At 39.5% G+C, this 24,902-nt stretch overlaps 1 protein-coding gene across 5 annotated transcripts in view; it reads left to right on the top strand.

Moving 5' to 3' along the window:
• Positions 1-24,902, top strand: part of LOC126457226 (uncharacterized) — a 204,656-nt gene that overhangs the window by 39,716 nt on the left and 140,038 nt on the right. For 4 of the 5 annotated variants that reach the window (XR_007585451.1, XM_050093355.1, XM_050093352.1 and 1 more), the window contains 2 exons: positions 19,100-19,312; positions 20,840-21,149. Coding sequence is in view for 4 of the 5 variants with exons in the window: in XM_050093355.1 (XP_049949312.1) it covers positions 19,100-19,312; positions 20,840-21,149 (523 nt within the window). In the remaining variant the exon portion in view is untranslated. The remainder of the gene's footprint in view (positions 1-19,099; positions 19,313-20,839; positions 21,150-24,902) is intronic. The other variant, XM_050093354.1, reaches the window with a different exon arrangement.

Raw genomic sequence — 24,902 nt, 5'->3', positions numbered from 1 at the left:
TTGCTGCAGGAAACCAAGAATAGTGCTATGCGTGTTCTTCTATATGGTATCTCTGCCGAGATGTCACACAGGGTAAGGATAGGGGAACTCGGCTGCGACTCATAGGTGTAGGTGTAAAGGGCACAAACAGAGGCAGTGTCAGCAACCTGAATGTGGCCACGTTGGACACTAAGCACAGCATTGTGGGAAGTGAAGTCAGGGAAAGCAACATCAATATGAGCAGCTGTTAAACACAAACAGGATTGCTTCAACTTTTGGAAGACAATCCTAATAGCATGTAACACTGCACAAATAGTTGTTGTTGTTGTTGTTGTTGTGGTGGTCTTCAGTCCTGAGACTGGTTTGATGCAGCTCTCCATGCTACTATATCCTGTGCAAGCTTCTTCATCTCCCAGTACTTACTGCAACCTACATCCTTCTGAATCTGCTTAATGTATTAATCTCTTGGTCTCCCTCTACGATTTTGACCCTCCACTCTGCCCTCCAATGCTGAATTTGTGATCCCTTGATGCCTCAGAACATGTCCTACCAACCGGTCCCTTCTTCTTGTCAAGTTGTGCCACAAACTCCTCTTCTCCCCAATTCTATTCAATACCTCGTCATTAGTTATGTGATCTACCCATCTAATCTTCAGCATTCTTCTGTAACACCACTTGCTCTTCCTGAAACTCTGTACAACCTCTGGTTTTATCAGTTTGTCCAGGTCCCATCTCCTTAAATTCCCACCTTTTTGCAGTTTCTTCAGTTTTAATCTACAGCTCATAACCAATAGATTGTGGTCAGAGTCCACACCTGCCCCTGGAAATGTCTTACAATTTAATACCTGGTTTCTAAATCTCTGTCTTACCATTGTATAATCTATCTGATACCTTCTAGTATTTCCAGAATTCTTCCATGTGTACAACCTTCTTTTATTATTCTTGAACCAAGTGTTAGCTATGATTAAGTTATGCTCTGTGCAAAATTCTACCAGACAGCTTCCTCTATCATATCTTTCCCCCAATCCATATTCACCTACTATGCTTTCTTCTCTCCCTTTTCCTACTCTCGAATTCCAGTCACCCATGACTATTAAATTTTCGTCTCCCTTCACTACCTGAATAACTTCTTTCATTTCATCATATGTTTCATCAATTTCTTCATTATCTGCAGAGCTAGTTGGCATATAAACTTGTACTACTGTAGTAGGCATGGGCTTCGTGTCTATGTTGGCCACATTTTGTATGAGACTTGATAAAACAGTTGTGTACTTTGTATCTGGAAGTTACAGACAAGTCCATTCCATCTACGAACTAATGGCAGAAAGGAACGAATGTATAAGACCATCAAGAAAAGTTGATTTATTATGTTAACAGCCATCATGCTGATTGGGACAAACATCTGCAATACGCAATTTGTGCATATAACCCTAAAGTATATCTGGTACAGTTCTCTCAACCTTCGAGATGGTATACAGTAGGAAAACACTATCCCCCTTTTACATCATGATTCCTAAATTAGAACCTAACTCTGAAGTGGTTAAAAAATGTGCAAAAAGTAGGTGAGGTAGGGCAGAAAGTACAGTGTTCCAATACTAAAGCTTTGGAAATACAGGAACGGTCTCTGCAACATTTGGAATATTGCCACAATAGCAAATGGGTCAATGGCTATTAGTCACTAACTGCTACACGCCTAAGGGAAAGACAAGGAAGTTCTTGACTAAGAATCAGAGTCCTTATCAAATCATTGAGATGACTTCTCCAGTGAATGTGATTGTGCAGTTTCAGACTAAAACAACTATTGTCCATGTAAGTAGGGGTAAACGTTTTAGAGGAATGGTGGAGGCATTGCCACTAGGCCCAGCAACAGTCAAGGTGCATGAAAAAGACTAAAAAAGTAAAAAAGCATGTACCAGTTGTTAATCGTGATTCACGTAGTGTACCCTACGCATTGAAATTGTTACAAGTAACAATATTTGAGTTCACTTGCGTTATGTCTGAGAGCTGGTTAATGCGTGTGTTATTCTACTTTTATTAAAGTGTATTGTGAATTTGTAATAGTTACCGTAGCTTCAGTTATTTTCGAACGAGGAATGGAATGATGAAAGTTCTTATCCTCAAGTGAAGGATCACAGGGACAACCGTATGGGTTGTGGTAATCCTGATATTGCCGCACGTCATCAACAGAGGAGCATTGCGTAATGTTCGCATTCAACTGTTAGTCAGGTGTATTACTTTTCAAGAACTGGATATGATGTTAATTATGAGAGGGCACAGAGGTTGACTGCTGATGTGTGGGAGACAAGGAACAAAGTTCACAGATTACAGCAGTGTTCCACAATCTTTTATTACTCACAGTTCATCGAGGTGGCTTAGACTCAACACGCCACCACAAAATTATATGAATCTAAATATAATTACAAATTATTATATTGTTATGCAATCAATTATCATTATTGTTGTTGTTGTTGTTGTTGTTGTTGTTGTTATAAAACAGGAATAGACTTGTGCATTTATTAGCAACTTATTAACTTACATTCGCTGTAGAGGATAGACGTTTATTATATGAATTTTAAAGTACATTCCGTGTGATACTTCACCTTGTGTAGCTGCACACAGGCGGATGATTTGTTCGCTCTCTCATTCTCTCTTTCTTTCTTTCTTTCTCCCCGATGTTTTAGTTTCGGTCAACTTCAAGAAGCCTAGTTCATAAAAATCTGTAGTTCAAAATGGTAATAACACAGTAACTGCCATCTCGGAGATAGCTGGGCATTAACTGCTTATTCACAACCAAACTGTATCCAAAGGCTCTTCAAAAATTTTTGATTTCAGTGTTCTGTCTGCTTTAAAATCTGCCAGTTTCTCTTGTGAGCCTAAAACTAAATTATTTGGAAGATGTTTTGAATAATCTGCTAAAAGACTACTATATGTTCTGTAATTAAGTCTGTCAGCAGCTTATTGTCGTCAATAAGGAGCCAGACAGTTGGGGACATATCACATGGGCTGTTTTCAATTGTCTTTATCCACAAATGTAACTTATTAATAAATCCTTGAATATTATCTATACTGGTCAGAATATTTTCATTTCTACCTTGCATTTTTCTGTATAGTCCATTTAAGTATACAGAAATATAAGAAAGATGTGACAACTTCGATATCCATTCATCATCTGTGAATAAATCTGCATATGCATGCTGCTCAGTATTCACAAAATTTAGTTACCTCGTCTCTAAGTTCAAACGCTCATTTTTAACGGTTTACCTGAAGAAAACCACAGTACTTTTGTATGTAGCAGAAGTTTAGTGTGCTGTGATCCTGTTTTTAGACACATAGTATATTTAGGCGCTAAGATTTGGTGGAGTTTACGGCTTTCACTGCTTCATCCATCACTGTTTTCAGATGAGATGACAAAGATTGTGGCTCTTCAGTGAATGAGGCAGTGGCCTGTTCGTACATTAGGATTTACTTAGCATATTTTAGTCACTAACCCTCTCTCTTGGCCCCTCATAGAAGTGGCTCTATCTGTACAAACACTATCAAAATGCTCGGACGTTAATTTATTACAGACCAAATATTTATTAAGCGCACAAAATATTTCTTCACTGGTTGCTCGTTAAGTAGTTCCTTGCCATTAAGATACGTTCCACTACCTTATAGCTAACTTCCTGTACTTTTTGCAAAACATTCACTGATGTGGTCTTGAGCTTCACTTTTTTTTATTTTCTCACCAGGCACAACACACCTGGGGATTGAATATGTTTTGTCACTGTACAAAAAAAAAAAAAAAAAAAGTTAGTATCAGTATATTGCCTTTGAACTTCTATTTTATTTTTGGCCCAATGGTTTCAGTACTTGGACAGACCACTCTGTACAATGAACTTGAAAAAATACTGATGAAGCAGTCACGATATTTGCACTACTGCAGAGCACAGCTGTGATGAAATTGAACTGAAGTAATCAAACAATGGGAAGTCCAGGATGGAACAACAACAATATTGTTGAACTGAAATGTAGTCTTGTTATGTGACTGTGTGTGTGTGTGTGTGTGTGTGTGTGTGTGTGTGTGTGTGTGTGTGTGTGTGTGTGTGTGTCAGTTGGCGGTGAAGGATGAGAATAATAAAATTTGTGAAGTGCCTACAAATTGGAACAAATATCAAAACAAGGCAATAAAAATGGTAAGAGAGGGACATTTTTGCTTATCCCTGGAATTTTAAGGAAAGGCACGTATAGCCAACCATACACAAAAGATGCAATGTAAGAAAGTATTCTCACCCTAGCAGCATAGCCAGTGCAGTTGTACAGGTGGGAATACAGTTAACTTAAGATAAAAAGTATAACAACAAAGTTGAGCATAGAAATTACATTTAATTTTCTATGAAAATATAACTTTTATGAGATGTATTAAATAATAAAACAGTAAACAGACATCTTTTTGCTTAAAATCGAAGGAATAAAGTAAATTAAATTTATTTAAAAAAATAAAAATTTGTGCTATATCTGAAATCAAAATCCATTAATTTCTTATAGTAATATGTAAATGTTCACATCACATTGTTCACTTTGTGGTGGCACACCAGTTGCAGAAGACTGGATTACAAGATGAATTCATAGAATTGCATAGGAAAGCATCAGGTAACAAAATTCTCACCAAGGTGTAGGTTGAATACTAGGAATTTAGGCTGTCATGTGGCAAACTCGGAGATATCAACTGGTACAAATCACTGACGTTGTGCCGTGGATGCTAATTAGTAGGGAAGAGGGCAGGTGGATGCAGGAGGAAAAATACTAAAAACAGTGTTTGGAACAGCAGATGATGAAGATCTCCAAGATCTGAATAACACAGTTAGGCAGATGCTATAAAAACGATGGCAGATGCTATAAAAACTGTAACACACAATTGTTGCATTTCGTGCAGAGCATTTTGAATAAAACCATAATGGTACTTGAGTTGAAGTGTAGTGTTGTCCCAGTACACCCGGAATACAGAAAAAACAGTGAACAGTGATTTGGGGGAAATAAAAATGACTGAGCACACTGGACAGTAAACTAGCAATAGTCAGACTAGACTCATCAGCGTGACAATTGGAGTGGGATCGTTACGGAAATTAGGATAGCATGAAGCAAACAGACAGTTGAATCTGATATTGCTACCCTCACAACCGTTCCTACCAGGAAAATAATTTTCTGTGGGATTGTGATATGACAGAGGTGTTGAGAAAGAACTTAGTATTGTTCTACCTCATAGCAACTGCATAAATGAATACAGTCAGGCTAAAGTTCTACATATTGGTCTGACTATCAGTGGTAGGAACATATGTACAGTATTGTTGTTATATTGCTCACCCTTATCTAGTAAGATGGGGAATGATGGGTAAATGGGTACAAGTAAGATCGTGAGAGGTGATAACAATTTGAGTGTGGAAGGCTCTTGCTCTTATGTCTCTTAGGGGTCTAAGAGATTGTTTGAAAGAAAATATCACCATTTGTCCCGCTGGAAAAGTGCAGACTGACACACAGACATGCAAAGTGCAAGTCTTTCCACCACAGCTTCATTTTCAGAGGGTAGGAGCACATTGGATTTACTCAGTTTTTGCAATGGAAACTGTGGTCATGAATTGCTATGAGAATTTAAAACCTCAAGATATGACAAAGGTAGAGTTACGTAACGACAGTATTTTGGCGAATGGCACAACTTGTGATGTAGCTGGAATGAACTTTCACCTCCCAACTATACTCTTAGGTATGACTTACTCCAACTAAACGAATCTGCATTGTATTGGCCAGAGAAACCATATGAAGTACTGCCAACACACAATCTAACCTATCTTAAAAATTCCCTGAATCCTGATCTCTTATGCACTTTAGACGCACTAATAGCATCTCTGCAAGGCAAAATTCCCATGGGGCAAACATTGCAACATACTCAGCTGTATTGAGAGAATGGATTCAAAAATGTGGTAACCATAAGTATTACGACCACTAGTCTTGCGGTGTTTCTGATAGCAATTTTTGTATTTTATTTTTGTGTCAGACACACAAATATTCTTTCCCCAGACTGACAGACAAAGTGCCACTACAAAGTCAAGTGTAGGCAGAAAGACCAGTGCTCAGTAACCCAGAATAATTATTGAATTACTAGAGTGAGGCAAGGAGAATTGGTGGAACTGATAAACGAGGGCAAATGCGTTTGTATACCTGGTGCCACTGCAACATAGGTGCAGGTTGGGCCCTTTAAATAAGAGGGCTTTAGGAGAGTGAAAGACACATTCAGCTGTGCTGCCATTCTTTCAGTGTTGCTAGAACCAGAGAGAATGACAGTCTATTCAGTTCTAGTGAAACCACAACAAACTGATTGAGGATGGCCTGCCTGCTACCTGCTTGTTGAATTCAGTGCCGAGACACAGCCAACCCGATTTTTACTGACATTGCTGCCTACTGGGAAATCACTGATGAGGAGACTGGTGTGAGACCAACCCTTCTCCACTACGGATCATTGTAGATGATCTGCATTCTGTCATTTCCACTCCGATCATATATGGCACATTCACACAACACCATGGCTGACATGTGGACATCTGCTGCAGTCTTGGTCAATCCATGGTGGATGATCAGGTCCTAGTTTTCACAACAACCAGCATTCTGGATCACAGTCTGCTGTCTGCACCTGAATGCGTGACAAGCTGTCTACAGGAATGCTGAAGTGGGAGCCATGCTGTATCGCAAAACATCTGGGCAGGTGACGCCATATCACCCACTGCTGCCGCCAGCATAGCACGTGGCTGTGGCTCACTGACGTGTGGGGAGACGTCTCACTGACGAGGCATCAGCAGTACTGTGCCGCATGCGCTTATTCCCAGCCATCAACTTCCACCCTGAAGACACTTTATAACTGTGTAAATGCAACACAAGGGATAGCTTATCACAGATATCACTGTGTCGCTGACGCCTCAGGGTGTAAACTGGACCACCTACCCTCACTCTGCGTCCAGTCTCCTCTCATAACGCAACACAATATCCCTTGATTGCAACAGCCCAGTTACGTACTTTAGTTCTGTCTGCTCTAAATAAGCAGCTCTGCCATTGCTGTTTTCTCACTGTTGTTGTTGTGGTCTTCAGTCCAGAGACTGATTTGATGCAGCTCTCCATGCTACTCTATCCTGTGCAAGCTTCTTCATCTCCCAGAACCTACTGCAACCTACATTCTTCTGAATCTGCTTAGCGTATTCATCTCTTGGTCTCCCTCTATGATTGTTATCCTCCATGCTGCCCTCCAATACTAAATTGGTGACCCCTTGATGCCTCAGTACATGTTCTACCAATTGATCCCTTCTTCTAATCAAGTTGTGCCACAAATTTCTCTTCTCCTCGATTCTATTCAGTATCTCCTCATTAGTTATGTGATCTATACATCTAAACTTCAGCATTATTCTGTAGCGGCACATTTCGAAAGCTTCTGTTGTCTTCTTGTCTAAATCATTTATCATCTAATGTTTCACTTCCGTACATGGCTACACTCCATACAAATACTTTAAGAAACGACTTCCTGACAGTTAAATCTTCACTCTGTGTTAACAAATTTTTCTTCTTCAGAAACGCTTTCCTTGCCATTGCCAGTCTAATTTTATATCCTCTCTACTTCGATCATCATCAGTTATTTTGCTCCCCAAATAGCAAAACTCCTTTACTACATTAGATGTCTCATTTCCTAATCCAATTCCCTCAGCATCACCTGATTTATTTCAACTACATTCCATTTTTAAAGTCCACGGAAATTTTTTTTAGCTGTTTCGGGTTGATTTTGTAAATTTTTCTGTCCTTTTATCATTCTACCAGTGCAAATAACTCCCAGACATCCAGATGTTTGGAAAAGAGGACCACCCATCTCTTTAGAATTTTATCTTTACTGGTTGCTCCTGTGCCATTCTTCTCTTAGACACTGATGCAATGAATGCCTTAATTTTCATTTACCAAACTGAACTTCTTTTCCTTGTTAACTAGTTATTAAGTTTTAACTTCATTTTAAATCTGAGCCTTGCAACCTTACTGCTCCAATTGCAAGTAAATTTACAGTTGTGGTTCTTCAGCTTCTCCCAACGTACTTCACAATGAAATAGTTTATAAGTGAATGACAGGATGTCAGTGTCCCAGGGTCACAATATTTTGGCAAGCGACCTAGTTGCTATTATCAGGTGTGCATAAGAACTGAACATTTGGGGGCCAGTGCAATATTCTAATCTACTGCTTGTATCTGCCACCCACACCCAGCATCCTTTCACACTTCTCTGGCAGACACACTGCTCTGTCCTAGGTTTGCTCCCCAGATAAGTATGCTGGTGGGTATCTCCTTCTTTACTCGAATCTCTATAGATTCTTTAACAACACAGTCTCAGAAGTTAGATGTCTGTGTCTGAATCTTATTATGGTCATAATCCATTCTGTATGATTCCAATAGGCAGTGTACTGTGACTGCTGACTTGTTAGGCTGCTGCAATCTGGTGTGCCGTTGGTGTTCTCAGCAATGATCTTTAACAGTATATACCGCCTGACCCATGTATGTCTTGCTGCATTGGTAGGGTATTTCATAATTTGAGGTCATCTTTGTCATTATCAAGCAGTGTTAGTTGTTTTAGCTGGTAGATAGCAGACCATCTTCACTTGGTGATTCCTCCACAAAAAAGAATACATACAATGTCCGTATCCTCCTGAGATTCCTCTGTTGTGTGGCAGCTGCAGGATATAGGGTTCTCTGAATTTGCTACTCCTTGTAGCTGTTCGTCAGGAACACAGTCCTCAGATGTTCAAGTTATGGTTGAGACTTTCATTGTGAGAGAGAGTGCGAGCCCTGTACCGAGTTTTTTGAATGTTCCATTCCTCTGGGCCAGGGGGTCCGTTCGGATGAAAGTATAGGTCAGTGAATGTTTCTTCCAGTACACGCTGTGGCCCAACATGCCTTCCGCTCTTCTTTCTATGGGGAGATCCAGACATGGGAGCACTGCATCCCCTTTGACTCTGATAAAATTGATGTTCTGGTATCTGGAATTGGGATGTATAAATAAATTATTCAGCTTGTCTTCTCCATGTGGCCATATGACAAAGGTGTCATCAACATACCAAAAAGTTCACTAAAATTTGGTGCCAATACTCTCCTCTTCATTGTTAGCAACATTGCTGCCCTGACATACTCACTCGCTAAGTAGCCAAAGGATTTATGTAGCTGTTACATTGGAAAGTTAACAGCACATTTGCAATTCCATGGGTTTAGTGGGTCACCTAAACAACTTTAAGCTTAAGGATACCGATATGCTTGTAAGCTTTGATGTTTCTCTTTTTAGCAGAGTGCCTTTACAAGAATTAGAACTTAATGTGCCAGAAGTTTTACATAGAAACGGGTATTGACATCCTCATATTTTCTTTTGCACAGTGACTGCTATGAACAGACAGAAGGCTAGCCATGGGGAGTCCACTTTCACCAGTTGTCATCAGCATCTGTGTGGAACATTTCAGAGAGGAACCGTGGAATCAGTTCAGTGGAAACCTAACTGTTTCTTTCGGTATATTGACGTCTTCGTCATATGGTCACACCTTCGTCATATGGCTACATGGAAGAGACAAGCTGAATGGCTTTCTCATTCATCTCTGTTCCATACACCGGAACATCAGTTTTACCGTGGAAATCTGATTCGATGGAGTGTTGTCCTGTCTGTCAGTCCTGATGAAAAGAACAGTATATGGCACATTAGACCACAGTGTGTACTGGAAGAAGATGCACACTGACCTATACTTTCTTGTGAACAGCTGCTACCACCCAGTACAGAGGAATGGCATGTTCACAACATTGGTAACTAGGTCTCGCACCCTCACGGACAATGAAAATCTCAATCAAGAACTTGAACATCTGATGACAGTGTTCTGGAAGAATGGCTACAATGAGTGGCAAATTCGGACAGCCCTATGTTCTGCAGAACAACTGGCAAAAACAGGAGAGGAACCTCAGGAGGACGCATGTATTTCTTTTTGTGGTGCATTATCTGAAAAGATAGAATCCGTTCTCTGGAAAAACAAGTGAAGACTCTGCTGCCCATCAGCTATACATGGACACTGTATGTTGGTGTCAAATATGACCTCGGGTTACGAAAATTTGGAATATATCAGATACCCTTCAAATGTGGCAAGACGTACCCTGTGCTTACTGTCAAAGACAGTTCCCCAGAATGTCAATGGCATACCAGATTGCGGTACTTAATAAGTTAGCAGTAGCAGAACATTGACTATTGGAATTACGTGGAGTAGATTATGACCACGTTAAGATTCTGACAAAGACATCAATAGTCTGTTCAAAATTACTTTAGAATTTACAGTTCGGCAGGAGCATGTGGAGGTGTGGAGCAGAGTTGCCATGTACCACAGAACAAATGTCCAATCTCACATTGCATTCAGTTTGCTCAAACTCACAAACTACTCACTTTGTAATTATGTAACTGAAATCAATGTGTTCTATGTGAGCTGCTCTTTGTTTTCCTTTTATTTTTATCTGCAGAAACAAATTGTTAATACCATACACTGACAGTTTACAAAAATGCATTTTTTTACACCATTACCTAATTTTCGACATGCAGGAAACTTTTTTATTGTTGAAGTTAAGTGAATGAAATCTTAAGAATACTTCACATATTCATCTACTTCAAACCAGACCACTGTTACAGTTTTCCCACATGAGATAATGTCAATTAAATATGACGCATTACGGTCCACTAGCACGTCAAGTGCCAAGTGGTTACCTGTAGGGTTATGTTACAAAAAACAGGTTGATAGGTTTATAATTACTCTGTTATTAAGTTTTCTGATCCACCTACTTATTTGTAGCATAACAAAACATAAGATTTATGTGTGGTTAATGCTGTGAGAAAACGTGTGTTAAAAAGACCGTCCTGTATTGGGATAAGGAACAAAACTAATACCAGAAACAGATGAACAATAATACTTATTTTGCTTTATATTTACTGCATGCCTGAGACAAACTCGTTTGTACTTGGTTACTGATAAGGCCATCTTATTAAATGTTAAAACTTAACAAAAATATAATTTTGTTAAACTTTGCACCTCACACATACAATTGAATCCAACTTTACTTCATTTCTATGGCGATAATGGACCTCCACTGACATCCTCATTGGTAAACAGAGTAAGTTTATTACGACCTTTAATTTATTATGACATTTAATTTGGGACCATATTAAGTCTATTGGATTAAAATAATAGGTTCACGATTGTACATGTACTAGGGGCGTTTGAAAAGTCCGTGCAAAAATAAAAACTACTTATGCGTTTGGGGTAACCTTTTTTATTTTTCAACATAGTCTCCTTTTAGACTTGTACACTTCGTCCAATGTTGTTATAATTTGTTGATCCCTTCCAAATAATACGAATTGTCCAAGTCCGCAAAATAGCTATTAGTTGCCGCAATCACCTCTTTGTTTGAATAAAATCTTTGTCCCGCTAGCCACTTTTTCAAATTGGGGAACAAATACTAGTCCGAGAGAGCCAGTTCTGGAGAATAGGGGGGGATGTGTAATGCGTTGGAATCCTATTTCCATTAATTTTGCGATCACAAATGCTGAGGTGTGTGCTGGTGCATTGTTGTGATGGTAAAGGACTTTTTTGCAGTCCAATCGCCGGCATTTTTCTTGCAGCTTGGTTTTCAAACAGTCCAATAACGATGTAATAGTTTTTCCCTTTTCCAGATAGTTGATGAGGATTATCCCTTGCGAATCCCGAAAGACAGTCGCCATAACCTTTCTGGCCGAAGGAATGGTCTTCGCCTTTTTTGGTGCAGATTATCTCTTGGTAAACCATTGTGTAGATTGTTGTTTGGTCTTAGGAGTATAGTAATGTATCCATGTTTCATCCCCAGTGAAGAAACGATGCTTAAAGTCCTGCAGGTTCTTCCTGAACAGCTGCAAAACCATCCTTGCAACACTTCACGCGATTCTGTTTTTGGTCAAGTGTGAGCAATCGTGGAACACATCTTGCGGATAGCTTTCTCATGTCCAAATGTTTATGAAAAATAGTATGTACCCATTCATTAGAGATGCCCAAGCACTAGCAATCTCATACACCTTAACACTTCCGTCATCCATCACCATATCAGGGATTTTATCAACGATTTCTGGAGTTGTAACCTCCACAGGGCATCCAGAATGTTCAGCATCACTTGTACCCTTATGGCCACTCCGAAAATTTTGAAACCACTTATAAAATGTTCTAATCGAAGGTGCAGAGTCACCATAATGTTTATCAAACTTCTCTTTAAGTCTCCTGAGGCGGTTTACCTTTCATAAAGTAATGTTTAATCTCCACACAAAATTCTTTTTCATCCATTTTTGACAATCACTCGACTTCCTTGATTCACACGAATGCCAAACACAAAGAAATAGACCAATATGGCTGAAACTTGGTGTGCGTTCTTTCCAAAGATGCTACTAACTAAACATGACCTCGATACGCACCGATGGTGCCATCTCTTGGATTGTGCTTGGACTTTTCAAATGCCCCTCGTACTATGCTTTTGCTAGCTTGTAGTTTTTGTGTATTTGAAACTGTGGTTAATAAAGAGATTAGTTTCATAAGCTCCATGTTTCTAAGATTAACATATACATCAACATTGTGGTCGATTATTTCCCCCTTTCTCTCTACCTTTGTGGGTGGCTTGTCAGCAATAACTAAATGGTAAGAAACATTATCTCGAACAGTTATTGACAGTTTAAGAGATTTTGAATTAGTGATTCTATGGACCACTCTGTAAACATAACGTGGTCCGTATCTTCATAATCATCTCCTGTCTCCTTTGATTTAAAAAGCAAGAGACCTTTCAAGAGAAAACATTATAAAGTGCCTGCATGACAAAGAATAACTCTTGCCCCCCTTGCCATGAAGGCATTGCCATTCTTACATTAGTTGCATTATCTGTCCAGTCCCACTTTTTGGCAACGAGACCAGAAATGACACACCATTTCATAGATATTTGTGCCTCAGATGTCCCTTAAAAATTGACTTTGCATTACAGCTATATCCTCCCTTTCCATCAACAATTTACAGCCGCAGCAACATCCACATGAAATTGTAGGTTGTGCAAAACTGTGACTAAGAATGTGTGACTGCCTTGAAGGACACACACACACACACACACACACACACACACACACACACACAAGGGGGGGGGACAAACATCAGGTCCCTTATTGGTGACGATAACTTGCGAGTGCCACATGTGTCTTACTGTGATAATGATCTTAACAAGGATCATGTCCTCAGTAAATGAATCTGTATTTTTAATTTGTTTGTCCAAAGAAAGTTCACCCACCCCTCCCCTCTGCCCCCTCCCCAGAGTTTCAGGCTTTGATGTTTTCCAGCTTCTTTCTTGAACATTTACTTGACAATCTTCATTATAGTTTTTTGTTTTTATTCAGTGCTGCAACAGGTACATTGATCACATTGTTACTGGAAAGCAGCGGACTACCATTAAGTTTTCTGGTCTCAGACTAGTTACCATTTCTCTTGATTGATCTGGTACTATGGCAGTCCACTGGCCAAGAGAATGACACAGAACTTCACCACTCATAACTTTCGATGTATTTCTTTGTAACATTGTTCACTACGACACAACAACTGTAACAACAAAGTAACTCCTGCAACAGTAAAAATGATTGCAAACAAAATCACAGGGTGCAATGAATACACAGGACAGTGAGCTGCGTGAAACTCAACCACAGTGTAAGCAGGAAGTGATGTGCTGGTTCACTATCAAGATGATGATGATGATGATGATACCCACAATGAACTGACTTCGGGGAGGCTGAGCGGCAGTAGAGGTGCTGCCACCATGCTGTTACACTGGTCATGAACCTAGGACAGAGCAGTGTTTCTATGGGAGGACTCGGGAGATGATGTTGGCCATGTATGGCAGATACAGAATTAGATCAGAGGAAGGGGCAGTGAGGAGAGATCAAAGCTCTGTGTTGGACAGCCAGGTGCTCTGCTGATCAGTGCACTTGATGATGATAGCACGGTTGCTTGTTGAAATATTGTGTCTTTTGGTCACTAACATCTGGCCATTCACCTGTGAACTATTTCATCAAAATTACAATTACTTTCCTTTTTAAAAATGTTTATTATTATTATTGTCCAACCAACTCACATTTTGGAATCAAGTTTGTTCTTTGCTGGACCTATGTGTTACATTTCATTCACCACACCTAATTTGTCAGTGAAACCTTCCATTTATATTTCTGAAGCAGTCCACATGCCAGTGTGAATTAGTTTTCAAATCTTTGTATATATTGGGCCAGTGTCATCTTGTTGAGATTGAGTGTGGTTCTGTTGCTCTGCCTTCCCTACAAGATATTTCGATGCCTTAACTCGATGTCTTCACCAGATGTTCCTGACCCAGGCTGCCTGGATGATTGGATCCAATAATTAATCCTGGGCTGTTCCTGGAGTTATTTGTGCCATCTGCTCTAGATCCCATATTCCCTCTACGGTCCACGCCCTCATCCGCATCGATACAGGTATTCTGTGCCCCATTCCATCCAAGCATGCTGTGGCAGTCTCCTGTGGTGGTTGCAGCCTCATCATGTGTTTCTGGATTTCGTCCGTGTCCACAAGGTGCATTATCTGCAGATTTGCATTGCTATAGGCATTCCATATGCTGTCCATGCAGTATGAGTCGCCATGTGTTCCGTATTCAGGCTGCCTACTTCATTGCTGCTCCAGATGTTCCTTATTCCATCTTTGCCCACAGCAGCTGTCTCCCGTGTTGGCGGCTGCCTCGTGTTGTTCCATATTCGGTTTGCAGCCACAAAGTGTGCTCCCTGGGTCTCAGGTTGCTGATGTTCCACAATTTGTCTGTGCCCCCTGTGGCCATCTGCAGTGGTGGGCGCTGCCTGGTGCTTCGTATGTGGACTCTTTCTTTTGCTTATGCCAGCAGTTGACTAAGGTTCATTACTGGAGATGGGAGTTTTTTTCTGGTGTTTCCACAGCAATTCAAATGCCAGATTCCACGCAGTGCTTAGTTGGTATCCTGCTTCTCGATTGATTAGGTTTTCTTCCATCTTGGTTTCAATTGATTCATTGATGACACTATCCCATAATCTAGGGGTTTGGGCCAGGGTCTTGGTTTTATAATAATCCATGGGGTGTTCGTGCTCCAGGCAGTGTTCTGCTATTGCTGATGTTGTGGCCTACCCTTACCTAGTATGTCTTTTACGTTCCTTATGTCTTACGTCCACTGTTCTGTTGGTGTGATGAACATTCTGCATTCACAAAGTATGTGCTAAATACCAGGTTTTCATAGCCCCAGATAATCCTTGACTAATCCAAGAAAAGCCCTGATTTTGATGAATGGACAGAATACACTTTTGATTTCATGTTTCTTCAGATTTCTGTTAATATTGACATACATAGAAAAGATCAGGTTGTCTGGTGGGATGTAACACTTTGCAAATGTCCCTGGTCAAATATCTATTGTCAGTGCACACTCATTGAAGATGTTCTAATTCCATTGTCAAGCTGCTAGAATTGGAAAGTGTCTTGGCTTGGTGTCCAAGTGCCCTGAGCACCCCAGTCTTTTGTGCTTGATGATGGCAGCTGTTGACCTGATCTCTCTCTAGCTCAATGATGAATTTTTTGTTGGCGTGTCATGAGTTCAGATGGTTCAAGAATTTGTCAGTCATTCCTGGCCCTGACGCCAGATGATGAATGCGTCATCAACATATATGAAGAAACATTTTGGCTGATAGATGGCAGTTGTGAGGGCCTCAGCTTGTGAAAACTTGCATATTTCGGACGCAGACACCATGGTCAGTTTTGATGTGATATCCATTTTCATGAGAGTATCACTCCAGGATACGCTCGATTTGATCAGTGAGAAGTTTGACGAAACTTTGCTGGATATCTACAGGCATATTTTAACATCTACTTACTTCATATGTGAAGGCCGTTTCTATGAACAGACTGAAGGAGTGGTGATTGGTGGCCCACTTTTCCTCGCTAGTGGTCAGTCTGTTTAGGTAGAAGTTCAAGGATGAGAACCTTACAACTGCAACCTACCAGCCGGCGTGTTTATTCAGATATGTGGATAACACATTCGTCACCTGGCCCCAAGGCTGAGAAAGATTGAAGAATTCTTGGACCATCTGAACTCAGGACAGCCCAACATTAAGTTCACCAAGGAGTTACAGAAAGATGGTCAGCTTCCGTTTCTGGATGTCCTGGTAAGGAGGAAGGCAGATTGCACCATTGGCCACAGTGTGTATCGAAAACCAACACATACTGACTTATATCTATTGGCTGACAGCTGCCACCACCCAGCACAGAAGAGTAGGGTACTCAGAATATTTGTACACCAAGCCAAGAAACTTTCCAACTTTGATGGTATCACAACGGAATTAGAACATTTCCAGCAAGTGTCCATTTACAGTGGGTATTCGGCAGTGGACATCTGCAAAGCTTTACATTCCACTAGACGACCACCTGATACGCTGGAAGAGGAACAAGAAGAAGATACTAGGAAGATAGCTTTTCTATTGTATGCAGGGCCTGTCTCTGCCAAGATCAGCAGAATCCTGAAGAAACACAATATCTAAAATATTTCTACCCGGCCAACAAAATCAGAACAGTCAAGGATGACCTGGGGTTAAGAAAACCTGATATTTATCACATATGTTGTTAATGCGGTGTGGCTTATATTGGACAAGCTACCACAATGGTGAACCTAAGATTTAAGGAACACCAAAGACGTATTAGGCTTCAGCTGGTCACAAAATCAGCCATATCAAAACACTGCTTGGAGCGTGAACATACCATGGACTACAATAAAACCAGGGTCCTGGCCCAAACCTGCAGATTCTGGGATAGTGTCATGAGTGAATCAATTGAAATTAAGACTGCAGAAAACTTTGTCAGGGAGCAGGGTACCAAAGCAGCACTATGTGGAATCCGGCGTTTGAACTGCTATGGAAACACTGGAAAAAATATCTCCAGTAACAAACCTCAGACAATTGTTGGCGTAAATTACAGGATCAGACCACGTACAGGCACCAGGCAATGTCCACTGCCGCGGAAGACAACCACAGCAGCTACCGATGAGATATGTAACAACAACAACAACAAGAGCAACAACAACCTGACACCTCAGGGATCACACCTTGCGCGGAGAAACTTAATATAGAACATTGGACGGCAATCTTTGTGCAAGAGACTGCTGCAGTGAGCACGGATGTAATACGGATCTTCAGCAGCAGTGTGGGATGTGAGAACTGCGCTTCGTGGCCGCAGACTTAACTACAGGGAACCAGGAGACTGACACTGCTGCAAGAGATGGCAACAGCAGGTGCAAAACAGCTGGAGCAGTGCAGAAGGGCATCTTATGGTCTCGAAGCAAATGTGGAACACCATGATGCAGCCACCACGACAGGAGACTGCCGCAGCAGTTGCAGACAGAATGAGGAACACCTACAGCTGTTCGGAAGTACATCTCACGGGTGCAGACCAAAGAGTGAACATCCAATCCGGAGTGGAAGATGAACGAAACTCGGGGCGCTTGGCAGGCTTAAATATGGGCTCTGGTCAGCTAGTCTCAGGGAACACCTGATGAAGATGTAGAGTTACGGTGTCAAAATACCTTGTTGGGAAGATAGGAACCAGTGGTAGAACACCTGATCTCAATGAGATGATAACAAATTGCCAGGAAAGTCTAAGATATTATACTGGACTATTGTTGTCCTGCCTTCACAGTTTTTCAATTGCCGTCTCGAAGACCTGTCAGTGTAAATCAGAACGAGAACCATGTTATGATCTGTTCCATAACATGACACACATTCTACATACAAATTTTGTTTCTTGTTTCCTGAGATGTTCTGATTTTTGCTTTAGATTGTGGATACAGTCCTTGAAGGCCCAATGGTACGAACCGGATACCGGATTCCACATCATCCTCAGACCTTAGGCATAACTGGATGCGGATACAGAGAGGCATGTGGTCAGCACACGGCTCTCCTGGCTGTTGTCAGTTTTTGTGACTGGTGCTGCTCCTACTCAGTGAAGTAGCTGCTCAGTTTGTCTCACAAGGGCCGAGTGCACCATGCTTGCCAAAAGCACTTGGCGGCAGACTTGGACGGTGACCCATCCAAGTGCATGGCTTCTTTGATTTTCAGTTGTGGATCGGTTTAATTCATTTGCATTCCAGCTTATCTATGATTGTAAATTTCCTTCATTGTATTGAAGACGTCTCTCTAAATCTAGCATGGAACTCTTCCAACTTGAAAGCAATACTTTCCTAGGCCGTCATCAAATCTTTGCAGTTTTTACATTATTTTCTTTGCTCGCAGTCAGGATGTGGCACTTGGTGTTGCTGTTGTGTTCATACCGCCAGTCACACTAGTTCCTTGTTCTTTATCTTTAAGAACCTTACACTTCCTCAGCCACAACTGAGAAACATTGTGAGGTGGCATATTGGTGAAGGCATTGGACTCTCTTTCAAGAAGTGTGTGGTTCTTGTCACCATCTGGCTGATTTGTGTTTTGTGTGGTTTAAATCACTTAACGGAAATGGCAGGAAGTAAATGGTAGGAAGTTCCTTTCTACAAATCCCTGGTTTGTGTGTTCCCCATTTGTGTCCAATTGAGCAAGTGTTTCATCTTGAACCAGGTTTCAATGGAACATTGAACACTAACCTCTCTCCCTTCTGTTAAGAGCATCCAGTTTTAAGGCATTGGTAATAAATAACAGCCTCTCAAGAAGAGTTACAGTTTGCTCATTGCAATAGCAGGCAAGAATATTTTCCAGTTTGTAAAACACACACTTGCCTAATATTGATGTATTTGCAGGTATCTCATATGATCCATACTATGTCCTCCTTTATCACCCTAACATTGAAGGCGACAGAATTTTTGCAGGGCATATGGTGCCTATAATCTCAGATTATTGATGCACATCATCTTCATTGAAAGTAAAGAAAAAAAGTATTTCTCTCATAAATTCATAAATAATATTCATATTAGGTGTGTGCTATGTACATTATTTATTTTACTAACAGCTGAGTTAAATTTTTTGTGTCACCAACTCCAGGAACATCAGAGAGATGCAGCCGCATCAAATGTGAACAGAGGTCTCGTGGTACCAAGTTGTATGCTAGTAGCATGGAAAATATGCCCGGATGTTCATTTGATTCCTTAAAAGATATTAGTGCAAGAATCTCACATACTCATAGCAAGAAAGTAATTAAGCATGCTTTGCGTCAGCAAGCTAGAAGGCGCAGGAAGAATACTACAATCAATGCAGGTAATGCCATAATAGTTTAGAAATTTCTTGATTAATTCCGATTCCCCACCATTGCAATGTATTTCTCTTTATGTCGACTGTTATCTATGGGCATTACTGTGAATTCCCTGAACTTTTTTTTCACAACTGCTGCCATTGTTACTTTGTTGTTAATAATGTGTAGCTTCAGTTTGCAAATATTTTGCAGAGTGTCACGTTTCTTTGTGAAACATCCTTTGAACTCACATCACATTGTAGTGGCAATAGTTCCCTGTAAAGATGCTGTGATAAACATGCTCACATAGATGTGTGCTAGCATTGTGAATACTTGGTATTCTGTGAAAATTCTCTGATTCTGTGTTCCTCCCTGTTTGTAGATTGCTTTACCCTTTATCCTAGATTATGAGAAATCTGTAAAAGATCTTAACTGCTACTGCACTGAAAAAATACAGTTATGTTTGAAAATTATAGTATTTTGAAAATTATAGTATTTTGAAATTCCTTGTTGCCAGTAACAAATAAATGACAGCTTCTGTGTTTCATCATGGCCTGTGTATGTTTCATTAATGGGTGCATGCAGATTTATGTACACCACAATAGCACTTTTAAATTTCTAGGTCTTCAGGACAGAAAGATACATTGCTCTCTTTAGGATTGGTGGTGGTTGTCGTCATTCCTTTCTTTCTTTCTTTTTTCATTCGTTCTTCTTTCTCCTGTAATCTACCTTTTCATGACCATACCAAAACTCCATAAAATTATCAGTTTGTCTGCATTGACAGTAGATTTGTCAAGTAGCAAATCATTCACCAATAAATTAGCTGCAGCTTGAAGTTTCAGAAGGATACAATGGAAGGAAAGCAGAGTAAAAACAAATGTTGCAGCATAATCACGATACACAATGAACGCAGGACATCAGATAATGTCAGTGTTTCTGGTTGTAGTGAGAAAAGGCAGAGTGGAGCTGGAATGCTTGTTCGTATGATTACAGCAACTGGCAGTTGGATACCATAGTTCAGACACATTTAATGTATCAGTTATCCTGGTGTAGCACTGGAGCTTTTTACATTCAGTAAAGTGGAATTTTTAAAATTTAGAGTCCAGAATCTGATGGTTGACATGGTTAGAGTGGTGTATAGCTTTTTGATCTGTCTTTTATGCTGTACTTGAGAATAACTTGTCACAGATGATTCACTTTTGGGCACAAGATCTTTCACATGGGCAGCCATCTTCTTACACTCACTGCAAACAGTCTCTTTCACAATAGAAGCATTAACTAGCATTAAGTAGCTGTATGACGTCCTTATCTGTGTGCACATTGTATCTTTAATATACCTGTATGTGTTACATGTTTTTGAAGTTCTATCTATCTTCGTTAGTTTCTGTTAAATTGGAAATAAAGAGTTTGCGGTAAAGAGAAGCAGCTACAGCTGTTACTGCATTTTTTTTATTAAGTTTATAAAATGGAAATTATCATTTTATTCTCACTACATTATATTACATTTGTGATTACATACTTAAGTACTGACTCATTTCAAATTTTCTTTTTAGCTAAAGGCAATTGCATAGCCTCCAAACCTTCAACAATGCGTGAAGTCTTGGCCTCTATACCTGGATTTAGTATAAAACCAAGAAAAAGGTCAAATAAGAAACTTTCTGCAGCTGCACAGTTGGAACAAACTAAGGAAGGCTGTATTGATCTTGAAACACCAGATTCTATCCTTGTGAATACCAATTTGAGAGCTCTTTTGAATAAGCATACATTTTCTAGTTTACCTCCACTGTATCAGCGCAAGCTTGTTCAACTTCTCCCAGATGTTGACAGAGCTAGCATATCTACACAGTCTGATAATTCATTAAGGTAGGTAAAGTTTGCCATCAGTATTTTATGTAACAAGTGCCGTACTTGAATAAATGGTTCACAGAGTTTTTTCCGTGTCAGACTTATATTCAAGGCTTGTGTTCAGTCCTGTGCTTTCGGTGACTTCTCTGTCGCCACTGTCAGGAGATTGTAGTAAGCTATTAGGTACCTTGTTAAGCGGCCTGCTGAAATCTTCTGATGATGACAATAGCTGAAGTTGTCAAAAGCTTGAGACTGAATACAAATCTGATGTGACAAGCACTCTGTGAGGCGTTTATTCAAGAACATTGCCGTGGAAAAGTAAGTTATCAGATGCCGTATTGTTATTTAGATATAATACTGTACATTCTTCTAATGATAATATTTTTGGTGCAATGTTCTCTTCCAAAAAGTCCTTGATGTTTGTAAAAATAAGGAAAATAACATATTTAATTACAGTAGTGTACATGTATGTCCAGATGTGTATTCTGAGCATTATTTATTGTGGACAAAATGGTAATTAGTCAAGTCGTGATAAAATTTAACAACAGTAATACAAAAATTATAAGAGGTTTGCTAAATACCCGTAAAATCAAAGGAATTCATTGTCCACAATTTGTGTTTACAGTAGCTATCAAAAATATTTTCAAGGAAAGGAGGGAGGACTCAGGAAATGAATAATAAGTAACTAATTTGGACCATGCTATAAATCTGAGATACATGAATTCATGGTTTGGGCTTTCCTTACAGATTATGTATCAATCTCATAATAAAGAAACAGCAATAATAAAAGAATGAAATGCACAGTGGGTGGGATATTAATAGAATGTTATATCTTGCTGAAGTAATACAGCTGATAAACATGATGGAAGACCTGTCAAACTCTTATTAAGAAAGGTTAATGTATCGTGTGTAGAATAACATTTATGCCTTTGAACAAAATTGCTACAGTAAATGACTACAATGAAACCAAAACCATTAAGAGTGAAACAAAATAAATGGGATGGTAGTGAAGGAGAAAACTGAGACTGGGGGTGGGGGGGTGGTTGACGATTTAAGGAAAATATTGACATCAAAACATAACAAGCTGTAACTATGTAAAAAGTTTTCAACTTTGACATAACTGAGGAGCCACAATAAAATCTGTTATGAGTTTCTCCTCTGGATGTTCTTTTTTTCCTTAAGCACATGGTTCCAAGGAAGTAGGAGTGATGAGAGAGATAGTTGCAGAACATGAAATCCTCGGCAGAGGTATTAAAAACATTTGGTGTGTGAAGTCATAATTAACTGAAAGAGTATTGACAAAGTAAGAGATTAATGGAAATAACAATCACATTGTCTAAATACATAGGAAGAATGTAAAATAAGACAATTCGCATATGAATGCATGCCATTAGCCTTACAAATGTGTTAACATTGGAATTAATGTGAGTTGCATTTCTTATGTTGTTGTGGCAATATAAACAGAAAACTACTCGGGAACTAAAGTGGAACACATAAAAATAGAGTGTATTTAACAAATTGATGAACAGTCAGAAATTGGGAAGTGATCTAAGTGTTTTCAAAAACACGATTCCGTTAGTCACTAAAAATAAAGAGCTTGAGGAAATGCAGTGGTCCTCTTTAATTCTGCCCGCTACCCGTAGTAACGTGTGCGCGGGCCACACAATACTCATTAAAGCCTGTACTATGGTAAGTGAGTGGGGTTCACCTTACGAGGCAGGATTTTTGTATAGATATTGACCGCGTGTACCTGAATGGTGGCAAATCAGACTTACACCCACTCTGTAATAACAATGATACGTCAAGTAAATCCGAAATGCAACTACACATCAGGACGGACAAGAAACAACACAGAAGATGCTACCAATTTGTTAATAATACGGTCGCCAGCCTAATTAGACATTAACTGAGTTTCTTTCCAGTACAAGTTGGTGTATATTCATGCAAATCAACACGTAGTAACCCTGCATAATATAGTAAATTTTAGAACCAGAAAATCTATTGAACTGATTGTTTCACGTTCTGTACAGATATGGAAAAACCATAAATACATAACACTACACTATAATGTATACTACAAAACTTCGTACTGTCTTTTGATCTGATTAAAATCGGGCATAGGTTACCCTAGAAATAGTAATTTCGAGCCACACACAAAATGTCAATTTTAATAAAGATAAAACACTGATAAATTTTGGCTTTTATATTGACTTTAACTTTTGCTGGTCAAATCAATTTAGAACACTTCAGAATTCAAATGAATAAAAAAAAAAGGGGGGGGGGACACCATGAAACTGTTATGATCACTGTATAAAAAAAAATTAATTACTGACACCATTATGCGCTCAAGATTTCCAATATATGAGTTACTACTCTCTTTATCTTATTTCCTACTCATTTAAATACCTTTATACCTGTCTCGAAATAATTAAACTTCATTACTAAATCAATGTTAAAGTTATCCTCCAACTTTATCAGACCTTCGTTATTCATTTACTGGTTCATTAACAAAACAGTTCTTGAAACACCATTCTAACATAGTTAGGTCTGCAAGTAATTATTATTAACACAAAATTTAATTTTTCATTTCGGGACACTCGGATTGCACAACATTTGGAAAGGACCCTATCTAGGTTAGTTGTGAGGATAATTAAATGATAGGAAAGTTCTGGTAAAATTTAAGTTGTTATTGAACAGTATGGAACAAAAGTAACACTGGTCCATACGAATACAGTACTAAAAGTTTCAACCTGTTCGTATCGATGCGGCGGTTGGCAGGCGGCGAGATGGCGAGGCACAAAGCACGCATACAATCACAGCTATGGCTCTTGACGTATCGGCACTTTATTTCTTCATAGCGTCGCAGTACTTTTCCATTTAGTGCCAATGGAATTTTGCCATGCTGTATGGGCCTTGGAACGGCATACCCGAGGCTCAATGAAACTACGTCTTCCAGGAGAGCCTCCTCGCTCCAGCACGTGTTGCTCAGATCAATGCCAAACTCCAACTACTACTGCTGAGCCCGTTGTGCCGTACAGTACCTGCGTGCATTTTCCCGCGCTCGCCTGCCATCCACCTTTTACCGCTCCCCTTCAGACAGGGTATTTACCCGAGGTTTTGCATTCTACGTATCCTAACACATTGCCTACGTATGGACCAGATGCACAGTTACAATTTCAAACATGTTACAACAGTTTCAACATTTGTTACCTTTCAATTCTATTACAATATTGCTTGACATTTGACATAAACATTAATATTAACATTGAAATTTGTTTACAGTTTTCTTAACACAATGACATGAAACAAAAAAAAAAGAAATGACATCAGAACATCGATTACACTAATTGATCGAAAAATCAGATGGAAAAGAAAATTTACTTATATGTACAATTGTACAGTTTTGTTGTTGTTACACATGCCCCTGTTTCAAGTAAATTTCACTAAGTGCAAATTTGATGGGAACACAAACTTTATATTTATACAGGGGTTCTGAATCTTTGCGTGAATGTGCCATCATAAATGTTTATACCACAAACTTCCTTTCACTCACATTATATAGGTCTATACTTTTTAATATATCAAGATCATTTACCTATCGTTTGCTTAAGTGCCTTTGGCACAGTCCAACCTCCTATCGGAACATGATTTAAATAGCAAATTACTTATTATTAAATTTCTCAGAAAAATAAATTCAAAAGCTGAAACACAAACACTTAACTACAAAGCATATACAAATACCTATATACACTATAAGACAATTTGTTGCTG

This window comes from Schistocerca serialis, chromosome 2 (genome assembly GCF_023864345.2).
Source record: "Schistocerca serialis cubense isolate TAMUIC-IGC-003099 chromosome 2, iqSchSeri2.2, whole genome shotgun sequence".
Classification (NCBI taxonomy): Eukaryota; Metazoa; Arthropoda; class Insecta; order Orthoptera; family Acrididae; genus Schistocerca; species Schistocerca serialis.
The sequence above is the reverse complement of the archived record's forward strand: the minus strand, read 5'-3'. Positions and strand labels throughout refer to the sequence as shown.